The sequence below is a fragment of the Stegostoma tigrinum genome, chromosome 30, assembly GCF_030684315.1.
Source record: "Stegostoma tigrinum isolate sSteTig4 chromosome 30, sSteTig4.hap1, whole genome shotgun sequence".
NCBI classification, from domain to species: Eukaryota; Metazoa; Chordata; class Chondrichthyes; order Orectolobiformes; family Stegostomatidae; genus Stegostoma; species Stegostoma tigrinum.
In genome coordinates this window covers 39037360-39062553 of record NC_081383.1, presented here as the reverse complement: position 1 = coordinate 39062553, position 25194 = coordinate 39037360, and the positions used below count along the sequence as shown (strand labels likewise).

At 43.5% G+C, this 25194-nt stretch overlaps 1 protein-coding gene across 1 annotated transcript; it reads right to left on the bottom strand.

The window, feature by feature from the left end:
• On the bottom strand, window positions 1-24495 carry LOC125450328 (procathepsin L-like). Its single transcript, XM_059638561.1, has 9 exons — window positions 24427-24495; window positions 24070-24161; window positions 20008-20149; window positions 18368-18490; window positions 15541-15732; window positions 14606-14824; window positions 8651-8813; window positions 2446-2548; window positions 1-382 (listed from the first exon to the last, which is right to left on the bottom strand). Exons 1-9 carry the CDS (start codon window positions 24478-24480, stop codon window positions 283-285), a joined length of 1188 nt encoding a protein of 395 aa, XP_059494544.1. The 5' UTR covers window positions 24481-24495; the 3' UTR covers window positions 1-282.
• Between the last annotated feature and the right edge of the window lie 699 nt (window positions 24496-25194).

Below are 25194 nucleotides of genomic sequence, written 5' to 3'. Positions count from 1 at the left end.
TGATTGCTGGCAATGTTTATTATATTGATCGACATCAACAGTACATTCAGGTCGTTGTCTGTACACAAGCTGGAGATATTACTATGGTTACATGTATCAAACACACGCTGACAGTGACTGCTATGTAAAACTATAGAAATACGCAGAAGCTGTCATTATTTAACTTGCTGAACTGCAGCAGAGAGTTAAAGCGATACTGTTGAAGGAGTCAGCATCAGCAGAAATGTTCCCATCGTTCTTTCAAGTGGAGTTCAATGAAGCTCTGGTTTAACACCTCCCTCCTCACACAGTTGGATAAACTGCATAATTGGCAATTCCACAGTTATTCCGTCGATCCTTCGCCATTTTGATGTAACCGCGGTCACCCCATGACCTTCCCCAGCTGAAAATAAGAAAAGAAAATGATGTGTTGAAATCAAACTTCTGTTATGGAGACAGGTTTGGAGAACTGAGTTTGTTTTACTCTGGGATTTGCTGAAATGATTGAGAGGGGTTAGATTCTGTTCAACACGTGAGTTATTTGAACCAGATAGCTGAATATAACGAGGGTACTGCAGTAAAGGTTATGAAATATGAAGTGAGAATCAGTGCTTGGAAGCACTTCCTTGTGACATCAGACTGAAAGTGCTGGTCTGCGCGGTGAGTGTGGATTCAATCCAAACTTCAGTGTGGGGCTTAGGGGAGACCCTATAAGTGAATGGTGATGGTGGATGTAGGTTTCCCAATCCTTGTTGACCCACATTTATAATTTGAGGAATAGTGGGGGCTTGTGGAAAGATTGTCAAGAGGATTATCACCCTGTTTGATTGTGTCATGAACATTCCTTTTAATGTCAACAGGTAATGGGGCAGGACTTGAATGGTGAGATTCTGACTCAGAGGTAGTGAGCTGGGAGTGGGTGTTACTCAGTGAGCAGCACTTCCTTATTCAAACAATCTACCAACCAATCCAACGCTGAGGAAGCCCACCTCACCCAATCCTGTTACCATCCCCTCCAACCCTGATATCATCGGAGATAGCTCTGCTGTTAATCCCTCGCATCGAGATAATCAGTGTTTCATGTTGGTTAAACAGATACACAGGTTGCAGCACAGAGACAGGGAATTCACTCTGTGTCATTGGCAATTGTCTGTAGGAGTCTCATCCCAGCTCCGTTCCTGTAACCCTGTCAATATCTCTTCTGTTCCTTCACCCTCGTGTGTGTATCCACCTTCCACTTCAATGTATCTGTATTATTCAGCTCACCCACTCCTTGCTGTAACACTTTCTCCAATACCACCCTCCTCGAAGTAAGGAGATTCCTCCTGAGGTTTTGATTGGATTTATTAATGACTATCTGAAAGGATCCCTAATTTTTAACATCTTGAGTGCTGCAGAATATTCACCCCATCAATTCTGGTCCACTGTTTGATCATGGCTGAAATGGTTCTCAACCCATTCTCCCTCCTTATCCCTATAACCCTTGATCACCTGATGAATCAAGAACTTACCTACCTCTGTCATAAATATACTCAGTGGCCTGGCCTTCACAGCTTCCGCAGCAAGGAATTCCACAGATTCACCACTCTCTTCCTGAAGAAATTCATCCTCATTTCATTTCTAAAGTGTTGTCCCTTCACTCTGAGGCTCTGTTCCTGGCTTTTCGTCTCTCCTCCTAGGGGAAACATCTTTTCCATTTACATTCTATCCAGACCTCACCGTATCCTGTAAGCTTCAGTGAGGTCTCAACTCTTCAATCGTTTCTTATATGACAAGGCCTTCACCCCTGGGATCATTCATGCAAACTTCATTTGAAACCCCTCCAACACTGGCATATCTTTCGTTAGATATGGGGCCCAAAACTGCTCACACTATTCTGAATGTGGTCTGACCAGAGCTTTGTACAGCTTCAGCACTATATCACTCCTCTTGTGTTCTAACCCTCTTTAACCGAATGCCAATATTGCATTGCCTTCGAGACACCAACTGAAGACAGAGGTTAACCTTCAGGGAATCTTGAACTAGGACTCAATCCCGAGTCCCTTTGTGCTGCAGAATTCTGAAACCTTTGTTCATTTAGAAAATAGTCTATGAATCTATTCTTCCAATCAAAAAGTGTATCACGAGACTGTTCATCCAGAGACCCGGATAACATTCTGGGGACGTGGGTTCAAATCCCACCACGGAAGATGGTGGAGTTTGAATTCAATAAATATCTGTTATTAAGAATCTAATGATGACTGTGAATCCATGTTCGATTCTCGTAAAAACCCATCTGGTTCACGAATGCCCTTTAGGAAAGGAAGTTGCCATCCTTACGTGGTCTGGCTTACATGTGACTCCAGACCCACAGCAATGTGGTTGACTCTTAGCTGCCCTCTGGGCAATTAGGGATGGACAATAAATGCTAACCACCATAATACCCTCATCCTGTGAATGAATACAGTCAAAAAATGAAGTCCATACCTGTTTTTAACAAGCCAATAATTCATTCCCCTTTCTCTTCCAAATCCCACCAGCAGCACTGCATGGTTGAGACGCTTACTGCATCTGCGATCATAGTAAACTCCTGTAAGGAAACATTTATCTTTAGCCCATTTAATCTGTAACGTGTTTAATTATTATCCCTTTCCCACAGATATTCACTCTATGTCATGTTTTCCTCTGCAACATCTTCTGGTAAACATTCTTTCTGTCAGAACCTTGTTTCCTTTTCTTTTTGTCACATTTTGTCACATTATCAACTTTTCTCCCTCCCTCTGCTATTCACAGCTCCTCAAAACACATCTTTTACTCCTTCAAATAACCCATGTCCAATCTCACTGCCCCTGCTCTGTCAACCCTTTTGTCACTTCATCTTCTTTCTTCCGCCTCCTCACAGAACTTTCCTTTTCTTCTATACACACCCTCCCTCCTTCCACTTGACAAAAACATGTCACATCTCAGGGAGGGTCTGGGAGTCAGGGGCAGGCACCAATCATGTTTTCTGTCAGTGTGGAATGTCAATTGGATGCCATGTGAGTGAACACATTCTCTTAACCAGACAAAAGCACACACATACACACACACACACGCACACGCACACGCACACACACGCACAGACATGCACACATGTGCACACATAGATGTGTTTCGAAAGGAACTCCACAATGTACTATTTTGAGGGATCACTACCCATTTTGCAGTTTGTTGCTGATCAATCTTTCCTCTGTGTTATGTTGTGGGAGTGCTTAATAGATTTGCCGTGTTGGTTAAAGTTGGTGAAGTCGAGAGACAATGGTCCTGCACATGGAGAAGATCTGAGCAGGTAACTACCCTCCTGTCGGCCACAATTTTGCAATTGCTCTTGAGCTACCATATGAGAGGAGATTGAGAAAGGAAGAGAAACTGCTGGTGGTGAGGTGGGGTCGGGTGGATCGGTGGGGGCTCTCAGCAAGAGGGCGAGGGAATTCCAGGAGAATTTCTCCTCTTTCCACCTAACCCAGGAACAGTGAGTGTATCATCTTCTCTTCCTAAAGACACTGCTCACAGAACTTTGCCATCTGTCGGACGCAGCACTGCATCCTCAGAGGAGGCCAGGGATGGCAGTCAGTGACTGTGAAGCTGATTGTGGGGTTGATCTTTCCAGATTGGAGCAGCCTTCATATCCACTGCCAAATTGCAGGATTGAGCAAAAATCCCTACCAACTGAAATACTGGACCAAAATCCTGGACTTTTCAAAATCTTTTGCAAGTTAAAAGGCAGCTGGGCTATGCTCTGGGAAAGATACACAGGCACCGGGTCAGGCAAGATTGAAGTGACCAAAGTGGTAGGAGGCTTGTCAGTTAAGGGCACAGACAGGCGTTTCTATGGCCACTTCCAAGATTCCAGGATGGCCCAGGACGTCGCTGAGCAGTTGCATGAAATTATTAAGGGGAAGGACGAGCAGCCAGTGTTTGTGGTGCACATTGGTACCAGGAACATCGGTAGAAAAAGGGGATGAGGTTCTGCAGAATAAGTACAGGGAGTTAGGAAAGGGGCTGAAGAGTAGGACCTCAAGGGAAGTAATCTCTGGGTCACTACCAGTGCCATGTGCTAGTGAGGCAAGAATTGGAAAGACAGGGCAGATGAATGTATGGCTAAGGAGCTAGAGCAGGGGACAGGATTTCAGGTTCTTGGATCATTGGGACCTCTTCTGGGGCAGGGGAGACCGGTGCAAGAGGGAGGGGTTGCTCCTATATCCTCACAGGGCAGTTTGCTAGTGCTACTCAGGACAGTTTAAACTCGAGTGCCAACGGGCCAGGGAGAAGAGCAGCAGGTCAGCAAGTGGGGGGATTGAGGGAAAGGTAGATGTTAAGATCAGTATATCAGAAAGAAAAGACAGGTAGAGGTGCGTAAATGAACACGATGGTATCAACGGGCTGAACCGTGTTTATTTCAGTTCAAAGAGTATAATAGGGAAGGCAGATGAGCTTAGAGCCTGATTCAGTACATTGGACTATGACGTTGTGGCCATCACAGAAACTTGATTGAAAGAGGGACAGGATTGGCTGCTCAGTGTCTGCAGTTTTGTTGTTTTGGATGAGATAGGAAGGTAAAGGAGGGAGAAGAGTCGCATTACGAATCAGGGAGAATGTTTCATCAGCGCTCAGAAAGGACACGCTGGAGGACCTATCCACTGAGGCAATATGAGTAGATCTCAAAAATAAGATGAATGCACTCACTCTGATAAGATTATGCTATAGGGCCCTCCAACAGCCACTGGGACATTGAGGAATAAGGGTGTAAGCAGATTATGGAAAGATGCCATAGCAACAGGGCTGTCCCACTGGGTGAGTAATGTCCCAGTATTGACTGGGTCTCCCTGAGAGCAAGGGACTTGGTTGGAGCGGAAGTTGTTAAGTACATCCGAGAGGGTTCCTTGAGATGTTATGTGGATAGTCCAACTAGAGAAGGGGCCAAACTAGACCTTGTTTTGGTTAATGAGCCTGGTCAACCGACTGGCCTTTCAGTGGGAGAACTTTTTGGAAACAGTGATTACAATTCCTTCAGTTTTATGAAAGCCATGAGCAAGGATAAGTAAGGACTTTGCGGGAAGGTACTTAATTGGGAAGAGGGCACATTATGTCACCATTGGGCAGGTGCTAGGAAGTGTTAATTGGGTGGAGCTGTTATCCAGCAAGTCCACATTTGACATGTGGAAACTATTTAAAGACCTGTTGGGGACAGTTCAGGACCAGCATGTTCCAGTAAGGAAGGGAGTTCAAGGATGGCAAGATAAGGGGCCCTTTTATAACAAGTGAGGTTGTAAATTTACTTGGGCCCATGAGGAACACAGGGAAAGCAGGAAAGTACTCAAGCAAGGAACTGGTGAACAAGAATGGGCCATGAAACGACTTTGGCAAGTAGAATTAAAGAGAATCCCAAGGCATTGTATAGATACATTAAAAACAAGAGGATAACGAGGGAGGAGGTAGAAGCACTCAATGATAAAGGAGAAGACTTGTGTTTGGAGGCAGAGAATGTGGATGAAATCCTAAATGTGTACTTTGGATTGGCATTCACCCAGGAGAAGGATATCGAGGATAATAAGGATTCTGTGGAGCATGCGAAAATGCTGGCTCATTTTGAGTTCAAGAAAGAAGTTATATTGCGTCTCTCGGAGAGCACCAAAGTGGATTAATTCCCAGAGACCAATGATTTCTACCCCAGGTTATTGAGAGAGACAAGACAGGAGATCGCAGGGGTCTTGACCAAGATCTTTGTCTCGCTCGCTAATCCCTGGGAGAGGTCCCAGAAGTAGCTCATGCTCCTCTGTTCAAGAAGAAAAATAGAAATAATTCAGGAAATTCCAGGCTGGTGAGTCTCACATTGGTGGTTGGGAAGCTATTGGAGTGAATCCTCAGGGATAGGATTTATGACCATTTGCTAAAGCATAACCTAATTAGGGACAGTCAATATAGTTTTCTGTGGGGCAGGTCATGTCTTAGGAACTTGATTGAATTTTTCAAGGAGGTATCGAAGGTGATCAATGATGGTAGATGTACATGGGTTTTAGTAAGGCTTTTGATAAAGATCCTCATGGTAGGTTCTTCCAGAAGATTAAAGTGCATGGGATTCACAGTGATTTGGATTTGGAATTGACGTTTCCATAGAAGAGATGGAAGCGTGTTTTTCATGCTGGAAGTCCGTGACTATGGTGTTCTACAGGGATGTGTACTAGACCTCTGCTGTTTATGATGTAGAGAAATGACTTGAATGACAATGCTGATGGGTGGGTTAGTACGTTTTCAGGCATTACAAAGATCAGTGGAGTTGTGAATAGTGTAGAAAGTTGTCAATGGATTCAGCGAGATATAGATCAGTTTCTGATACTGGTGGAGAAATGGCAGATGGAGCTCAATCCGGGTAAGAGTGAGGTGCTACATTTTGGGAGACCAACTGTTAAGAAAAGGTGTACAGTTAGTGGCAGGACTCTGAAAAGCACTGATGTGGAGAAGGATCTTGGAGTTTCACTCCATTGCTCCCTGAAGTACACAAGTAGATAGGGTAGTAAAGAAGGCATAAGGCATGCTGAGCTTCATTGGTTGGAGAATTGAGTGCAGGAATCATGGTGACGTGTCGCAGGTTTATGAGACTTTGGTTAGGTCTCATTTCGAGCACTGTATTCAGTTCTGGTCGCCACATTACAGGAAGGATGTGGAGACTTTGGAAAGGGTACAGAAGAGGTTTACCAGGATGCTGCCTGGATTAGAGGGTATGAGTTATAAGGAGAGACTAGAAAATCTCCTGTTGTTTTCTCTGGGGCGGCAGGGGCTGAGGGGAGATCTGATAGAAGTCTATAAAATGACGAGATGCATGGAGAGGGTTGACAGTCAGAATCCTCTTAGCGGAGCTGGAGCATCTAATACGCGGCACGATGCATTTCCGGTTCGACAGGAAAGTGCAAAGGATACATGACGGGCAAGTCTTCTTACACAGAGAGGTAGGAGTCTGGAACGCACTGCCAGGGTGGCGTTGGAGGCAGATACGATAGGGGCATTTGCGGGATTTTTAGATAAGCACATGAATATGCAAGGAATGGAGGGACATGGACCAAAGGCAGGCAGAAAGGATTAGTTTCATTTGGCGTCATGTTTGGCTCAACATCGTGGACAGCCCAGTTCTATGTTCTACAGAGGCAGCTGCATGGAGCCATTGTTCAGCCCAAAAATCCAATTCACACCTTGACTCGAAAAGAACAATCAGGCAGACCTAACACCACCCAGCACAGACTGAATGGGGCCACTGCAGATACCAGACTGTCAACTGAAATCAATATCCATTCACAGAGATAGTGGGCTTCAACTTTAATCAAAATACACTTGCACAAACTCTTAACTATCAGGAAGCCAGCTACCTGAAAGGGAACACCAGTAACACCAAGCAAGCACAGATTTAACACGAAGATAAGAGGCATGTAATTAGTATAATTGCAAGCCCCAATCTCACCTGAAAATAGCGACCACCCTGAAAGCTATCTGCACCGCTATCTCCAGAAAAGGAATCCTGGCAGGAATTCCAAAACCTACTGACACAGGTCTGTTCTGTACCAGGCAAACCAACAGCAACTGACAACCTCCAAAAACCACTGACTGGACTGACACCGCAAGGCCACAGGCACATCTGGGGTGAAAACCGGATTGCAAAAACTACCACAAAGTAAGAAAAGCCAAGTACTTACCTGATAAATCCTAAAACACATTGTACTGCATCAGTGGACTCAAGCCAGACTGAAGGCCTACACCATCTAAAGTCTTCATTGAGGCACTGGGTATGGCAAGTGGGAACGGCCAGCAGTACTTCCAAATCATGTTTCTCCCCAGTGATGAGTTGAAACTCCTGAGAGCCCAAAGTTTCCAACCTATCTAGCAGGGAGGGGGAGATGTCACTGTGCAGGGAACCTCAACTGTGGGAGACCTGATTAAAGTGTCTGTAAGTAAAATTGTTTTTTTAGCTTCGAATAGTGTTTAACCTGTGTTTAATTTGATCGTGTATTTAGCTATTGTCTTCTGTACAATTGTTTTAGTTGCACTGTTTTTATTACATTTGCCTTTTTCTTGTTTTGTACTTATCTTTTTGAATTTAACAAATGCAGAGATTCTTTTGCCCTGAAATACCCGTCTACTGCCTTCTTCATTTCACATTCCCAAAATAATCCCAGTGTCAGAAAATCTGCAAATTTCCGATCACAAGCCAGAAGCCGACAGAATCAGGGAGGTGAGGTAACGATAATTGTACCAGGAAAGGACATGAGCACAGAGTGCTGTCTTCTGGCTTCAATATCAGGATACTTTTAAAAGAGAAGCTCTTGGTCTCATTACCACATCAAAGCACATCACCTGCGGGCCTGAAGGCCTCATTCTCCAATTTATCTCAGATCAGTTGAAGCATGACATTCTATAAGAAAGACAATCCATTGGTTCTCCCATTCTGTTCCCATTTTAACTCCATGGAGTCTGACGGCACCAGACAACATGTAGCACGGGGTAGAGGAAAACATGAACAAGGGGAAGGTGTCTGGTCACTTCCATGGTAAACATTGAAAAGCATTCATAAAATAATTGTGTCGAAGTGTGCATGGATGTGTGATTTTCAATATTTATAAAGAATAGTGGATAATCCAATTGAACCACAGCTTCTGTTTCTTACCTCGTCTATAAAGATGGAAGGACCTTTGCCCTGCGTGAATTGCGACAGCTATTGGTCCCACACTTTTCGCTGCTCTTGCTAAAGCTCTTTCTCTTCTTCGAACGCGTCTGTATCCTTTGATTCTGGCAGCAACGTTGTTTCTCTGAAATCTGCATCTTCCTCTCTAAGTGTTCAAGAAAATGTTCAAATGAAACTCATTCTGATCATGTGATATGCATTAAAGCACCAGTGTTATCTTTTCAGGATCTTTAACAGCCTCTTGGATCTTGGAAACTATGGAGCATTTTGATCATCAAAGGCACGACCATCATTTTCATGTTTAAATGAAAATGGGACCTTACAAATGTGGTGAATTTTGCAGAATATGCCTTTTGTCTGTTAGTGTGAAGATTTTGGACAATGAGCCCCTCAGTTACCTTTTCATCAATGCTGCAATGGGTGCAGTTTCAGAAACATCGGCTGGGGCAGGTGGGATTTAATTCCCCCTCCTACAGTGAGTTTACTGCTCATGCAGATGGGAAACCATCATCAGAAGAAATATTGTGCAGACTTGCTTGTGTTTTATAGAGTCAGATTAATGTACAGCATGGAAACAGACCCTTCGGCCCAACTCATTCATGCCAAACAGATATCCTAAATTAATCTCGTCCTATTTGCCAGCATTTGGTCCATGTCCTTCTGAATACTTCCTGTTCATATTCCCATCCACATGCCTTTTAAATGTTGTAATTGTACCAGCCTCCAGCACTTCCTTTGGCAGCTCATTCCATACACGCACCACTCTCTGTGTGAAAAAGTTGCCCCTTAGGTCTCTTTTAAATCTTTCCCCTCTCACCTTAAACCCAAGCCTGCTAGTTTTAGGCTGCCTACCCTTGGGTAATAAAAAAACCTTGACTAATCACTCTATCCATGCCCCTTGTGATTTTATAAACCTCTATAAGGTCACCCCTCAGCTTCCGATGCTCCAGGGAAAATAACTCCAGCCTATTCAGCTTCACCCAATCTCTTAAAGCCTCCAACCCTGGCATCACCCTTGGAAAGCCTTTCAAAGCCCTTTCAAGTTTCATGACATATTTTCTATAGCTGGGGGGCCGCAGTATTTTGAAAGTGGCCTAAACAATGTCTTGTACAGCTGCAACATGTCCTCCCAACAACGGTATTGAATGCATTGACCAATCAAGGCAAGAGTACCAAATGTCTCTTCTTCAATATCCTATCTGCAACTCCACGTTCAAGGAGCTATGAAACTGCACTCCAAGGTCTCTTTGTTTGGCAACACGCCTCAACATTACGTTCATACATTCTGTTCTGATTTGTCTTGACAATATACAGCACCTCACATTTATCTAAATTAAATTCCATCTGTCTTGGCCCATCAGCCTATCTGATCAAGGTCCTGTTTTCCTCGAGATAACAGTTTTGGTTGACCACTACGCTCCAATTTTGGTGTCATTTACAAATGTCCTATGTCCACATCCAACTAATTTGTATAAATGATGAGAAGCAACGGACCCAGCACCAGTCTTTGTGGCACACTGCTGGTCACAGGCCTCCAGTCCAAAAAGCAACATTTCCCCACCACTCTCTGTTTCTACCTCAGAACTAATTATGCATCCAAATGGTTAGTTCTCCCTGTATTCCATGTGATCGAATCATGTCAACTAATTACCAGGCAGAAACTTGTCAAACTCCTCACTGAAGTCTATGTCGACCACGTCCACCTCTCTGCCTTCATCTAGATTCTTCATCACTTTGTCAAAATCCTCAATCAAGCCAGTCAGACATGATTTCCCATGCACAAAGCCATGTTGGCTATCCCCAAACAGTCCTTGCCTTTACAAATACACATAAATCCTGACCCTCAGAATCCCCTCCAACCAGTTGTCCATCACTGATGATAGGCTCGCCAGTCCAGAGTTCCCTGATCTTTCCTTGCCACCTTTCTTCAATAATGAAACCACATTAGCCCACCTCCAGTCTTCTGACACATCATCCATGGCAATGATGATGCAAATATCTCAGCAAGGTGCCCAACAACCACTTGTCCAGTGTCCCACCAACTTCTATGGCATGGTGGCTCAGCACTGCTGCACAACAGCACAAGGGACCTGGGTTCACTTCCAGTTTTGAGAGACTCCGTGTGGAGTTTGCACATTTTCCCCATGTCTGCATGGGTTTCCTCTGGATGGTCTGGTTTCCTCCCACAGTCCAAAGATGTGCCATTTAGGAGGATTGGCCATGCTAAATTGTCCATATTGTCCAGGGATATGTAGGCTTGGGGATTAACCATGGGAAATGCTGGGTTACAGGTTAGGGGGCTGAACCCGGGTGGGATGCTCTTTGGAGAGTTGGTATGGACATGCTGGGCTGAATGGCTTGTTTCCATACGGTAGGGATTCAATGACATCTCGGGTACACCAGATCAGGTCCAAGGCATTTATCCACCTTTATGCAACCTAAGACAGCCAGTACATCCTCCTTTCAAATATGGACAATTTTCAAGATATCACCACTTACACTCCCAAGTTCTCCAGTTTCCATAACCTGCTCCGCAGTAAAAACTGATGCAAAAACACTTGTTTAGTATCTCCCCCATTTCCTGCAATTCCACACATTGGCCTCCTTGCTGAGCTTTAAGGAGCCCTATTCTCTCCCTAGTTACTCTTTTGTCCTTAATGTATTTGTAGAATCCCTTTGGATTCTCCTCAACCCTATTTGCCAAAGACATCACTTGTCCCTTTTTGCCCTCCTGATTTCCCTCTTGAGGAGACTCCTATCGCCGTTCTCCTCTTCTTGGGATTCTCTCGACCTCTGCTGTCCATACCTGATGTATGCTTCCTTCTTTTTCTTGACCAGAACCTCAATTTCTTTAGTCATCCAGCATTCCTTACGCATACTGGTACCGTTCACCCTAACAGGAACATATTGCCTCTGGGCTAACACAGTGTGGAGCTGGAGGAACACAGTAGGCCAGATAGCATCAGGGGAGCAGGAAAGCTGATGTTTCGGGTTGGGACCCTTCTTCTTTCTGAAGAAGGGTCCGGAAATGAAACATTAGCTTTCCTGCTCCTCTGATGCTGCCTGACCAGCTGTGGTGCTCCAGCTTCGCACTGTGTTATCTCTGACGCCAGCATCAGCAGTTCTTACTATTACATGCTGTCTCTGAGCTCTTGTTATCTCATTTTTGAATACTTCCCATTTTTCAACTCTCTCTTTACCTGTGAATATCCAATCAATTTCTCATAGTTCTTGTTGAATACCATCAAAATCGGACTTCCACTAATTTCGAATTTTAACTTTTAGACCAGGTCTATCCTTTTCCATCACCATTTCAAAATGAGTAGAATTTTGATCACTGGCCCCAAAGTGCTCCTCCACTGATCACTCAGTAACTTGCCCTGCCTTATTTCCCAAGAGAAGGTCAAGTTTTGCTCCTTCTCCAGTAGGTACATGCACATACTGAATAAGACAGTTTTCTGATACACACTGAACAAAATCCTCTCCATCTAAGGGCTTAACACCAGGGCAGTCCCAGTCAATGCTTGGAAAGTTAAAATCCCCTTCCATTACCACCCTATTATTCTCCTGGATAACTAAAATCTCCTTGCAAATTTACTTCTTAATTTCCACTAACTATGGGAAGGGTTGTGGGGGTTCAATAGTACAATTCCAATAATGTGATCATCCCTTCATATTTCCCAGTTCCTCCCAAATAACTCTACTGGATGCACTCCCCAGAATATCCTCCCTAAGTACAGCAGGAATGTTATTCCCTAATCAACAATGCCATTTTCCCTCCTTCCTTGGCTCTGTTTCCGTTCTTCCTTTTGTACCTGGAACATTCAGCTGCCAGCCCTGTTCATCCCTGAGCTACACCTCTCTCGTAGCTATGGTATCCCCGTCCCATGTTCTCAACCATGCCCTGACTTCAGCTGCCTTACCTGTCAGGCCTCTTGCATTGACATAAATGCAGATTAATTTATCAGCCCTACCTCATTTTCTGCTTTGCTCCTGCCTGCCTTGATTGTTTGACTTGGTCCTTTTCACAACTGCAGTAGCCTCAGACTGATCTTAATCTGTTTCCTCACGATCTCACTGGGTTACCACCCATGCTCCACCCCGCCTTACTAGTTTAAATCCTCGCATATAGGTCCAGCAAATCTCCCTGCCAGTATATTAGTTCCCTTCCAAGTCACGTGCAAACCATCCTTCTTAAACAGGCCACTTCGAACCCAGAAGTAATTTCAATAATCCAACAATATAAATCCTTCTCCCCTGCACCACTTTCTTAGCCATGCATTCATCTGCTCTATCACCCTATTCCTACTCTCACTAGCAATTGGCACCAGGACTTATCTCAATATTAATATTCTTGAAAATCTGCTTTTTAAATTCCTGTCTAATTTCCTATATTCTTTCTTCAAGACCTCAACCTTTTCTGTTCCTATGTCATTGGCTCCAATGTGTACAATGACCTCCTGCTGGCCCCTCTCCCCTTTGTCAATATTCTGTACTCTTTCGGAGACATCCTTGCCCTGGCACCAGGGATGCAACACAACATTCTGATGCCTCGTTGTTGGCCGCAGAAATGTCTGTGTGCGCCTCTGAGGAGAGAGTTCTCTGTCGTAATCAATTGCTTGAAACCTGATGCACCTATTGTTACATTAGAGTGGCACCAGAAACCTGTCTGTCAATGCTGATTTCACCTGAAAGTCCATCTCCCCTGCACAACTTGTTTGAGATGGAGATAGCCACAGGAGACTCCTGCATTACCCGCCTCCCTCTCCTACATTTCCTCTGGGCAACCCATCTACCTACGCAATGTGACATTTCACTTTTTTCCTTAACCTGCCAACTTACACAGCCCTGGCTCCTCATGCTACCTCAAAGGAAAATCGAACAGTGTTGAAACAATCCCAATAAAAGCCAAAAGAACTACGGATGCTGTAAATCAGAAACAAAAACAGAAGTTGCTGGAAATGCTCAGCAGGTCAGGCAGCATCTGTGAAGAGAATTCAGAGTTAACGTTTGAGGTCTGGTGACCCTTCCTCAGAACTCAGAAACCACAACTCTGCTGGATGAAACACACACATTGGTGTCATTTACAAAGAGCTTCAACATGAGAGTCTGGAGTCGCTGGTGGAAGATTTGAAAGATGCACTGGAGAGCGAGCTGAATCTGTGTGACATTGAGACACGCAGCTGGGTGTTACTTGCAAGAGGCTGATCACAATGACATCCAGTACGGAGGGACATCTGTGACGTGGAGGGACCAATTATAGAAAAAACAGTGGCTGCTGGAGAAACAGCATCAGCACAAAAGGAAGTTCACACAAATATTCACTTCAGAACAGATTCAAAGTAAGTTATGTCTTAATTACACCCCAAATTCAAAATGTCAAAGCAGCAAGTTGCAGCTTAAATGCCATTCCAAAAGTACTTACACCGCTCTTACGAAGCAACTAGATTTGCACTTAGAGTGGCCTAGAAAATAGTTTGCAAGTCAATTCTGAATAAATATCCTAAACTTAAATTATTTCTTTTTTTGTGTAAAGTTGCAACTTATATTTGAATGAATAAACAGCTTGTCGGGGCACGTGAGAGATGCAGACAGACTAAAGTAATTTCCTATAATTCGAACACTTCAGTCCTGTCCATCATGGTGTTTCTGCAGTAACTGTTGTACTGAGTGGTGTGCATTCCCCAGATCAAGTACAGAACATGCTGAATGATCTGATGATTTAGCTGACTGTCACATCAACATCCTGGCTCACAAAATGGTGAGCAGCAATACACAGGAATGCAAATACCCATAACTCTTCATTCACATTGCCTGAGAGCAAGAGGTGTTGAATGGGGATTTCGGAGATCATTACAAGGCTCCACTGTGTAACACCATGAATGCTGTAAACACTTTGTAGCTGGTGAATTTGAAACACACTGAAAAGTGAATTACCCGTGCTGTGTATGGGTAGGTTGCAGCTGAGTTGATGCCTTTATTTCGCATCACACATCGAAAGGCACTTGTCATCCATCCACCACGACATCCATGGCTTCGCCAATCACAATCAACCAGGTTTTGTTCACTTAGAGAGATCAATTTTTTATGTTTCTTTGCCCATTGTCCTTCAATGGCCCCAGTTGCACTGAAAGCCCAGCATGAACCACATCGTCCCTGGCAATGACAGAAATACAATCACATTAAACTATCCTGATGTAAAAATAAAATCCTTTTTCCATCTCCTTTCAGGTGGAGTACAGCCTCACACTGATATTATGAGTCTGTTTGATGAAGTTTCACAGAATCACACGGGGTCAGTGAGTGTCTGTGTAACAGGATTCGGAGGGCACTGCCTGAAACCTTGGTGTTGGAGAATATTGACTGCAGAATTTTTTTCAAGAGAGATGAAGGATGGAGTCAGGCACACGGTGATAAACCACTGCCTGTGATCCAGGGTGAAATACAATTCCGATTTTGTGTCTCTGTGGGCCGCAGGAATAATTTGTGAAATTTGACAATCTCAACCTCCTCCTTAATAAGCCTTAAACCAAGGGGAAAGAAATGGACAAACATTGACATCAAACAAGCAATGTGACTCCAAGGAATGAGAATGCTGCTGTGGAAGATGGAAATGATGGACTGTTGCAGGGGTCAATATTCGTCTGAGAGGGAAGTTAAACCACATTGTTGGTGAGGAATAAAGGGGGCCATTACACAGCCAGTTGTGTGCAGTCAATGGCACCCAGCAATGGTGCATTCTGGGTAAATAGGATCTAAAGCGGAAGCGCAGCCCTCTTTCTCGGCACCGACAGGCACACCACAGGTCGACATTGTTCACAGCTTAATTTTGACAATTCACAATCACAAGGAGGATTCCTGCTGATTGTTACCTGGTTTTTCACGGGAGTAACCAGACCCTTTCTACGCCAGTCAACCGTTGCACCCCGCAATTCCTCATCATTCTCTTCAAAGTCTTCATCGTCATCTTCAGTATCATCTTCTTCATCAACTTCCTCTTCAGTCGAGTTATCAACTTCAACTTGGAGGAATCCATTCATGAGTTCATTAAACTCTTCATTGGTCTAGAAAATCAAATACAAGAAGTCTCGCGAATGAAAACAGGACCTATGAATTGACAATGTGCAGGAGGAGGGTTGATAAACTCACGGAGCTGAAAGGCACCATTTTGTACTCAGATCTGACATTTCGCTTTTCAATTTATTTCACTCCCACAGTGCAATTTGTTTTTCATTAATTTTTCACTGAGTTTTCTCAGAACTCTGAACTACCATTAATCCAAATGGTGGCTTTTTGTCTCCATTGTGTGAGGTGAGGGTCAGGGTGAGACTAATGAGGCTGGTGTATTGACTACTGTCAGCAATATCCCATCATTTGAAAATTGTCTCTTGGTTAGGTGTAGGTGAACCTGTCCCATGCTTAATATTTGGAAATTACTGCAGATATATGGGCAATGGCCCAGGCCATGGAATTGGCTGTTTGACAAGCGCAAACAGGATGAAAATGGATGTAAATTGGAAGGCAGAGTCACTTTTGTGAAACATACATTTGCAAAGAAGGTGAGATTCTTTGTTAAAAATCACAAACCATATCATACCTCATTCAGTGAAGTAATTTCACATTCTGTTTGAGGGTCAGAAATGTGGGATAAAGTAACGTCACATACAAGGGTATGAAATCAGAGTTGGTGAAGGTTATTTCAAAATTGGTTTGAAATGTAAGGCATAGAGAAGCAATGCAAGATTCTATAAGTCTAAAGCAGTCTCTGCTGACACTGTTTGCAACTGCGATGCTCAGGAATGCAGAAATGTACTTGGCCAGTACTTTTGCCCATGCCAAATTTGTACATGTGAGGTCAGGACCCATGCAACATGTAGAATTTCAGTGGCATCACCTGAGAAACAACAGGACTCATTCAGAAGTGTGCAATTGGAATCAAAATTAAGGAGGGAAAGAGGAAACAGGAGAGCGGGAATAGTGAGAAAGAGGGGGTGGCTGGAGTGGAAGGGAGTATGCAAAAGGGAATGTGTGGAGAATGAAGAATGGGGCAAAGTGGGCAGAGAGGGCAAGCAAGGAGTGAAAGAATGAGGGAGAATGTGGAACAAGGGACAGGGGAAGATTGTGAAACAGACAGGCAGGGAGGGGGGAATTGAGCAGGAGTGGGGAGGGATTGGGGTGTTATTAGGAGAAGGAGTGTGGCAAAAAGTGAAGGGAGGGAGTGTAGGGTGGGGTAGAGCAAGTGGGAAGAGGTTGAGGGGAGGAAAGGAGTGGGGCAGAGAGTGCAGGAGGGAGGGACTGTGTGGGGGAGTTCAGGAAAGTGGGCAGTGTGGAGTGAAGGAGGAAGTAAGCAAGTGTGGTAGAGGGACTAGGGTGGGAGTTGGGGAAGGAGTGTGGGAAGGAGCGAACGGTGAGAGTGTAGGGGAAGCAGCAAGGAAGGAGTGAGGGTGAGAGAATGAGAAGAGAGAGGGAGTGAGGGAGTGCGGGCTGCACATGGGGGAGAAAGTGAGTGGGAATGGTGTGGGGGAGGGATTGAACAGGGAAAGTGTGGGGGAGGGAAGGAAGGATTGGGGGTGTGATAGGGGCGTATCATATCAGTGAGGGTAGGGATAAGGAAATGATGGAAGTAATAGCGGAGAGTGGGATTGTGTGAATGAATGAGGGATCAAGTGGTGGAGTGATGGGGCATTGAATTAATGGAGTGGGGAGAGGATGAGGGATGACATGGAAGAGCGAGCACAATGTTGGGAGATTTGCGGAGAGAAGGCAGAGAATGGACAATGATATGGATGGAGTAGACCACGACCTCCCTCTCCCCTTTCCCATCACAGGACCCTCTCCCCTTCCCCTTCGCTATCACAGTCCCCTCTCCTCCACTCCCTCACAGACCCCTCTTTCTCTTCCCCCTCGCTGCCCCCTCCCCTTCCCCTCACAGACCCCTCTCTCTCTTTCCCCTCATAGCATTCCCCCTTTCTATCCCTTCACAGACAACCTCCCCTTACCCCTTGTAGTGTCATTTCTCTCTTCCCTTCACAACTCCCTCTCTCTTCCTGATCATTGCTCTTTTTGCCCCAGCACAGCCCCTTTCTCTCTCTCTCTCTCTCTCTCTGTCTGTCTCTCTCCCAACACAGCTCCCTGCTCTCTGATTACCATTTGTCTCTTGCAGACAGCCCTGCCAAGCCTCAGGCTTCGCTCCCATATGTTATTTATTTATCATGTTGATTTGATTGCAGCTAATTCACAAATTGACAACAAACCTTTGTTCTGGCCACATGTGTGGTTCTGGTAAACATGTAGGTGTGAACTTTGAAGAAATGTGCAGAGTGTATGTGTGTGGTGTCAATAGACAAGGCTTAACTCTACATACAGAACTACTCCATTGAGAAAGAAAGTGTGCGTGAGAAAGAGAGAGAGAGAGACATGGAGGCTTGAGTCACTGAATATATTCGAGTTGGAGAAAGATGGATTTTTGATTTACAGTGAAGTTCCGGGTAATGGAAGCGTGGAGTGGGGAAGAAGGAATCAGGAAAATGGAGTAAGATCACAATCCAGTCAGTCGTTGAATATAATGAATGGTAGAGTCAGCTTGAGGGACTAAGTGGCCAACTCCTGCTCCTGCTTCTTGTTATAACCTTACACCAGTTTCACAATTTCACAATGACTGGCATTGAACAGATCTCAGATGAAATGTCTTGTACGCACCAGATCTCCAAACTGGTTCATTCCCACAGTAAATGTGTGTTTCCCCATCGAATGCTCCAGGTTGTGTTGTTCGATGTATCTCACATTGTCCTCCCAGACCATTCTCCTGTAGGTCTCTTCATCCTGAATAAAGACATTAAGCCAATCAGGCTCCGGATCCAGCATCTTTCATTCATAAATTTATACAGTAGCTTCAATAGCCCCTGTGAGAAACCCGAAATAACATTTTGCAATTGTGTTTCAATCCTCCTAATAAGATCTGAAAAGTAGCAGTCAGTCCCTTCCTCTCCTCTCCTCTCCCCACTCATTCAGAGAGCAAAACCCATTTGATCTTGTATCACTGTCTTAGTGACACTGCAATTGGAGGAATAAACAGATGGATCTGAGGGTCCGGTTTCATGACCCCTCAGTGATGGGTTTGAAGTTGGGTGGCAAATAATCCAGCCAGTGGCTTGTCCTTATACCTCAACCCAGGCACAGTTACTCCAGCTGTGAGGCTGACATTGCATGGCTCCTGCAGCAGGAGGGTGACTGGAGCCAATTCCAATTAATATCCAATTTGGAATCTCATCACCTTGGTGCAGGAGAGGCCCACTCCAACCTGCCAATCCAGAAGACTGATGGTGGGCAGAAAGTTATCTCTGATTAACAGGCCCCCTTAGACTGATTGGAGGTCTCTCTCAATGGGTCACCCTCCAAGTTGTCCTCCTGGCACAGCCTCCTAAACGTTAACCCCATCTTCCTCACCCTGAGCATTTACCAAGTTCCATTGCATCACATCTCAGGCCTCAACTCCCGAATGCAGTACCAGCAGCGACCATCACTCCCTCTGGTACCCCCAGTGCAATAAGAGACACCAATCTCTGTTTGTCTGATTGGTCTCTTAGTTCGAACTTCCAGTTCTAGTGGGGCAGAAAGCTCACTTCCGGTCTATGATGGCCACTTTCACAATAACTAGCATCTAATAGATCCCAGATGAATCAACTTGTACACGCGAGATCTCCAGAAAAAAAATCATTTTGATTTTTTTCAGAACATGAAGCTGAAAGCTATTGTTATCCTGGGTAACATCACTATCTACAGCTTTTGAGCAAGGGATGTGGCCAGGTGGGAAATACAGTGGCCCTTATCAATCAGTCCAACATCTCTGTTCTTGGACAAATATTCTGGAGTGAGAGTTGGATAATAGAGGAAAAATGTCACTCATAAGTTTTACATTTTAGATACTTTACTCCACTATTTTAATCATAATTTTTGGACGTGTTCTGATTGGTGCAAACATTGACATTGTCGACATATTCATTAGGATAAGTTTGAATGTTCTTGAGGTGTATTTGTGGTTTCCATGGTAACTCAAGTGGACCCGAGTAAACTGAGACACCACAAGTCCATGCTCTTTGATTGTGAGTTTCATCAGTCCTTTACTGAAGTTAGAGACTGGGAGGATGCCCATAGGAATTTCAGGATCAATGTGTTTCTAATTTCATTTCACTTATCTGTTCCAGCCAAAAGAGAATGGTCCTCTCCCACTTTATCTCCAACTAAGAAATTTCAATAACTTAGACGACAGAATCACTTCCCCTTATGAGCGAACTGAACTTTTGGAATAGATTTTGTACCAGAGCAAATTCTCCTTTTACCTCAGTGTACTGCTTCTCATACTCTAATTTCCAATTCCTCCAGTCTTCATCCAGTGTCGAATTAAAGGTGTGGCCTGAGGCTCCAGCCAGAATAGACATCACCACACAGCCCAGACACAGAGAGAGCTTCATGATGGGCAACCTAATGGAGCAAAACCAATGGGATTAGACAGGGAATGGACAATGCTGCAATTTCTTCCGAGTTAATTTTGCTAAATTATTTGGTTAAAAGGACGATGCACATATTATCCTCCTCAATCAAATGCGATCATCTTTTGCATTTTTATCTTGCTTATGTAGATAAAATACCTCATTACCATAGTCTCTGAAATAAAATCTTCATGCCATTAAATCTATCGAATTAATTTTGTTCAAAATGTTTTGTTAAGTATTGGAAAGAGCAAGTGTGGACAGAATATAAATTGTCCCCTTGTAATAGGCATTCCTCAGCTAACAGCCAATTGTCTGCATCAGTCCATCAATAGCTCAGGGAGCAGCGTGATGACAGTGGAACTGGGTTGATATTTCAAGTGAACAATGTTCCATGAGACAATATGGATGGAGAATTAACAATTAGAAACAAGGATATGGTTAGAACATTGAACGGGTATTTCGTGTCTAACACTGCAAAAACTGGAAAAACATCTTATGCATATTTGAAAATCAAGAGATGAAAGGCAAGAAAGAACAATAAGCTTGTGACAGGTATAGGGAGAGCTATTTGAATGAAATGCCGAAGCCCTTTGGACCTGATGGGAAACATCCTATGGTCTGAAAAGAAGTGTCCGTGGAGATAGTAAACACATTCCTATTGGTTCAGAAAAGATCCAGGCCGTTTGGGAAGACAGATTTAAGACCCCTATTCAAGAGAGGAGGGATGTAGAAAACAGGAAACTATAAGATTGTTAGTCTAATATCTGAGATGGAAAACCAGTAATAAATGATGTAAAAGCAAAATACTATTAATTTTGAAAATCTGAAACAAACACAGAATGCTGGAGAAACTCAGTGGGTCTGAGGGCATCTGTGGAGAGAAAACAGTTATTGTTTTGATAATTGACAATTCTGTCAATTAATATCAGTGTCATTAAAATGCCCCATAGTTACCAATCTATGTTTGATTTTTACTGAATGCCCTATTTGTTTTGTGATTCCTTCATGGGCCTTGTTCATCACTGTCGAGGGCAATGTCTATTCCCATCCATAACTGCTCCAAAGAAAGTGCGGTCGAGCTTCCTCCTTGAACTGCTCAGTCCATGTAGTACAGTGACATTGGAAGTGCTGTGAGGGATAGTTACAGAATTTTGATCCACTGGCAATAAAAGAAGCAGTGATCTCTCTCCAAATTAAAATGGCTGGCGGTAATGGGTGGGATATCCCCGTATGTCTCATACTCCTTCGGCTGATAGAGATCACGGATTTGAATCAGTCTGCATGTTTTTTTTACCTGACCTCCTTTCCAAAACCTAGTAGGTATTGTGCAGACATCACCTCTTGCTGATCCTTTAATATTCTTTTGCTCCTTCCATATGGATGTTATTTTTGCCCTGCTGGTAGCTGTGCCTACTTTTCCCAAATAAATACAGCTCATTCAACTTGCCTTTTACCCTCACCATCATTTCTGAATATATTACATTGCAATTTTTAATTGTGAGTCCTAATTATTCTGCAGCACTTCCTAATAACTGCTCTGATGTTTGATTCCTTGCTGTTCAACACAGTATTCGGCTCCCCCTGTTTTACTGCAAACATTTGTTGGTTCATTTAAGTAAGGTTTTCTCCCACTCTACATTGAACTATCTCTTCAGACTCCAGCTGCATAATTCTCGGTACTTCCTTGCCATCAATGTCCTCTTGGACGTTCATCTTTCCTGACCCCTTTCTCCTGATCTGTTTTCATTAAGGCTGTATTTCTTGTTGAGCTTTCCCTTACCAGTCTTTGTACTTTAAACATAGACAGTTTGGAGAAAGCAAAAAAAATAGAAGTGGGGAGTAATTGTAGAGTAGATTGTAGAGTAAAAAGGCCCATTGAGATTGAACACTGAAAGAACTACAAATGCTGCAAATCAGGAACAAAAACAGAAGTTGCTGGAAAAGCACAGAAGGTCTGATAACATCAGTGAAGAAAAAAATCAGGGTTAATGTTTCAGATCCGGTGACCCTTCCTCAGAACTCAGAATTGGAGGCAATGGCCGAGAGGAATTGCTACAGAACTGTTAATCCAGAGACCCAGATAACATTCTGAGGAACCGGCTTTGAATCGTGCCACGGCAGGTGGTAGAATGTGAATTCAATAAAATATCGCTGGAATTAAGAATCTAGTGTTGGCCATGAACACGTTGATGTTTGTAAGAAAAACACATCAGGTTCACTAATGCCCTTTAGGGAAGGAAGCTGCTATCCTTAACTGGTCTGGCCCACATATGACTCTAGGCTCACAGCAGTGTGGTTGAAACTGGGCAACTGGTGATGGCCAGTAAATGCCACCCCTGATCAGTGATGCCTTCAACCTGTGAACAAATTTTTAAAAAATAAGTTAAAAATCCGACACATTGACTGAGCTTTTTCTTCACAGATTTTGCCAGACATGCGATCTTTTCCAGCAACTTCTGTTTTTGGCCCGTTGAGATTGTCCTGTCATTTAAAGCTATTGTGGATGACCTTAGGCTTAAATTGTACGTTATCATCGTCTGCAGTCTCCCTGATTCCCTGAGAAATCATTAAAAAATCTGTCCATCCAAACCTCAACCATTTGAAACAAGGGATGCCATTTAAATGAAAGACCCTGGACCACCCTCTTACCGCAGGGTGAGTGATCAAATCCAGCCGTGGCAGTACTGACTACAGCCTGAGAAGAAATATTAGAGCAACACACGTTAGAGGAGAAGCTTAATAACTTGTTTCTTTGAAGCAGGTTAAATCACTTTCCCTAAATACTCAGTCTGTCTGGATGTACACACATATATTGTGCACTGAACCTGTCCCAATTCATTCAATAATCAATCCTTTGTGGTACATAATACCAAAGAATCACAGCCCTTTGATTGCAGCAATTTCCCCTCATCTCAGTCCAAAATAATCAACTGCTCACTCTGAGGCAGTGCCCTCATGCTTTATATTCCCTTCTCAGTGGAAATAGTCTCTCAGCATCAATCTTATCAATTCCCTTCAGAAGACTGAACAGTTCACTCAGATCATCTTTCATTCTTCTCAGCCCCAGAGTACACAGATCCATTTTGCTCAGTCTTTCCTTGTAGGACCAGACTCTTACTCCATACGCTTCCTGCCTGCTGTCACTGCGTGGTCATTTTCTGCATTCTCTTCATGAGCATTGTATGTCAATGCTTACAATTTTCATATCTTCAAAAGTATTCTGCTTTTCTATTTTTACAACCAAAGTGAATAACTTCTCAATTTGAAGACTGAACACAGGAGAAACTACTTTGACCAGAAAATGTTTAAAATGTGGAACTGACAGCCACAGGAAACAGTTGAGGTGACAAGCAGAGATGGAATTAAGGGTAAACGAGATAAGCAGTTGAGGGAAAATGGAAAGGAAGAATAAGCTGATGAAGTGAGAAAATGAAGGGTGGGAAGCTGTTCATGTGGAGCATAAACACTAGCTTTGACCCTAGGTCTGTTTTGATGCTGCAAATCCATTGTAATAATTCACAATTTTCACATGACCACATGTTCATTCATTTAGTTTCCCCTGCCTCTTTTTTTTTACAAACTTGCTGTTCCAATTAATGGACAATGATTTTTCACCTTGGCTTCTCTACTGAAAAATAAACATGCTCCACTGATCTAATTCTCCTAATTCTCACACCCACCAGTTTATCATGCTCCCCATTGACCAAAGCTAGGCTGAAGCTGTCAGACGAACACTATGGTTATAGACACAGGGCAGAAGCTGGATATTCTGAGACAAGTGCCTCACCTTCTGATCTTTTAGAGCCTCCCCAAAACTGACACGTTTCAAGTCAGGAGTGCCATAGAACAATCAACTGCTCAACTGGAAGGAAAAGTTACATTTACAAGGCCTAATTTCAGCAGTCTTACCTGGGAGAGATCCTCAATATGGCTCCACCAAACGCCAAGTGCACTTCCACAATATATAGACACAATCTTCCAGGAAGGCCATCCCTCTGGATCTGTGGCAACATTAGTAATTGAGAAATGGACGAGGTGATCACTGAATGAAGTGAGATAGCCTTGTGTGTCTTTCAGAATATTGCTTAAGAATAAATTTCCTCTTTTAGAAAATGACAAAGAGACTATGTCCTTGAAATGTAATCCCCTTGAGAGCATTATCACCTTCTTTTAAATATTTGAGTGTTTTCCCATTTATACTGACCACTAGGTGTTCATAAAATTGCATTTCAACTCCAAAAAGTTGCACAGAGATTTAAGCCTTACCGATAGACCATAACATGGCCATTGAACGTGCTGTGTTCCCATTACGTTGTGCATTGTGATGTTATTAACAAGTTAACTAGAAATAACCTGACTGTATTCCAGCTCTGAAGAAAGGTCCCAACCCAAAACGTCCAGCTTTCCTGCTCATCTGATGCTGCTTGGCGCGCTGCGTTCAACCAGCTTCACACTGTGTTATCTCTGTATTCCAGCTCTGGCCAGTTCATTCCAGGAATGTGTTCTGCCCAGTTTTAGGGGCACATAGGTTTTACCGAATAATTGCTTTATTAATTCACCTCTCTGTTCACTATTTTTGATGAAAATTTATTTTCAGTAGAAATAGTGTAAACCCTGGGAATTTCTTGTGAACAAGTGCCAGCATCAATAGGATTATAATGGCCCAGGATTTGAATAATCTTCATCTGCCCTGTTCCAACATTTACAAGCTCTGCACTGACAATGCAGAAGCAGGATGAGTTCAATCAGCTCCTCGAGCTCATGTCAATGAAATGCTGCCTGCCCTGTGAACTGATTTCCTCTACCACTTCGGCTGTGTAACAATACTCTTACAGTATTTTGGTACTTAATACTGTGGTATAACAAAAATCTACCTTTCTCAAACTCACATTGAACAATTGATCCAAAAGGATCTTTGTGCTATTTATTTTTGGCACATTTTTGGCTTTTAATTTTATCCATCACTGCCTCTTTGTTACTTTATGTTTTCATCCATATGTATCTATGTGTCATCAGGAAATGTTGTTATTGTAA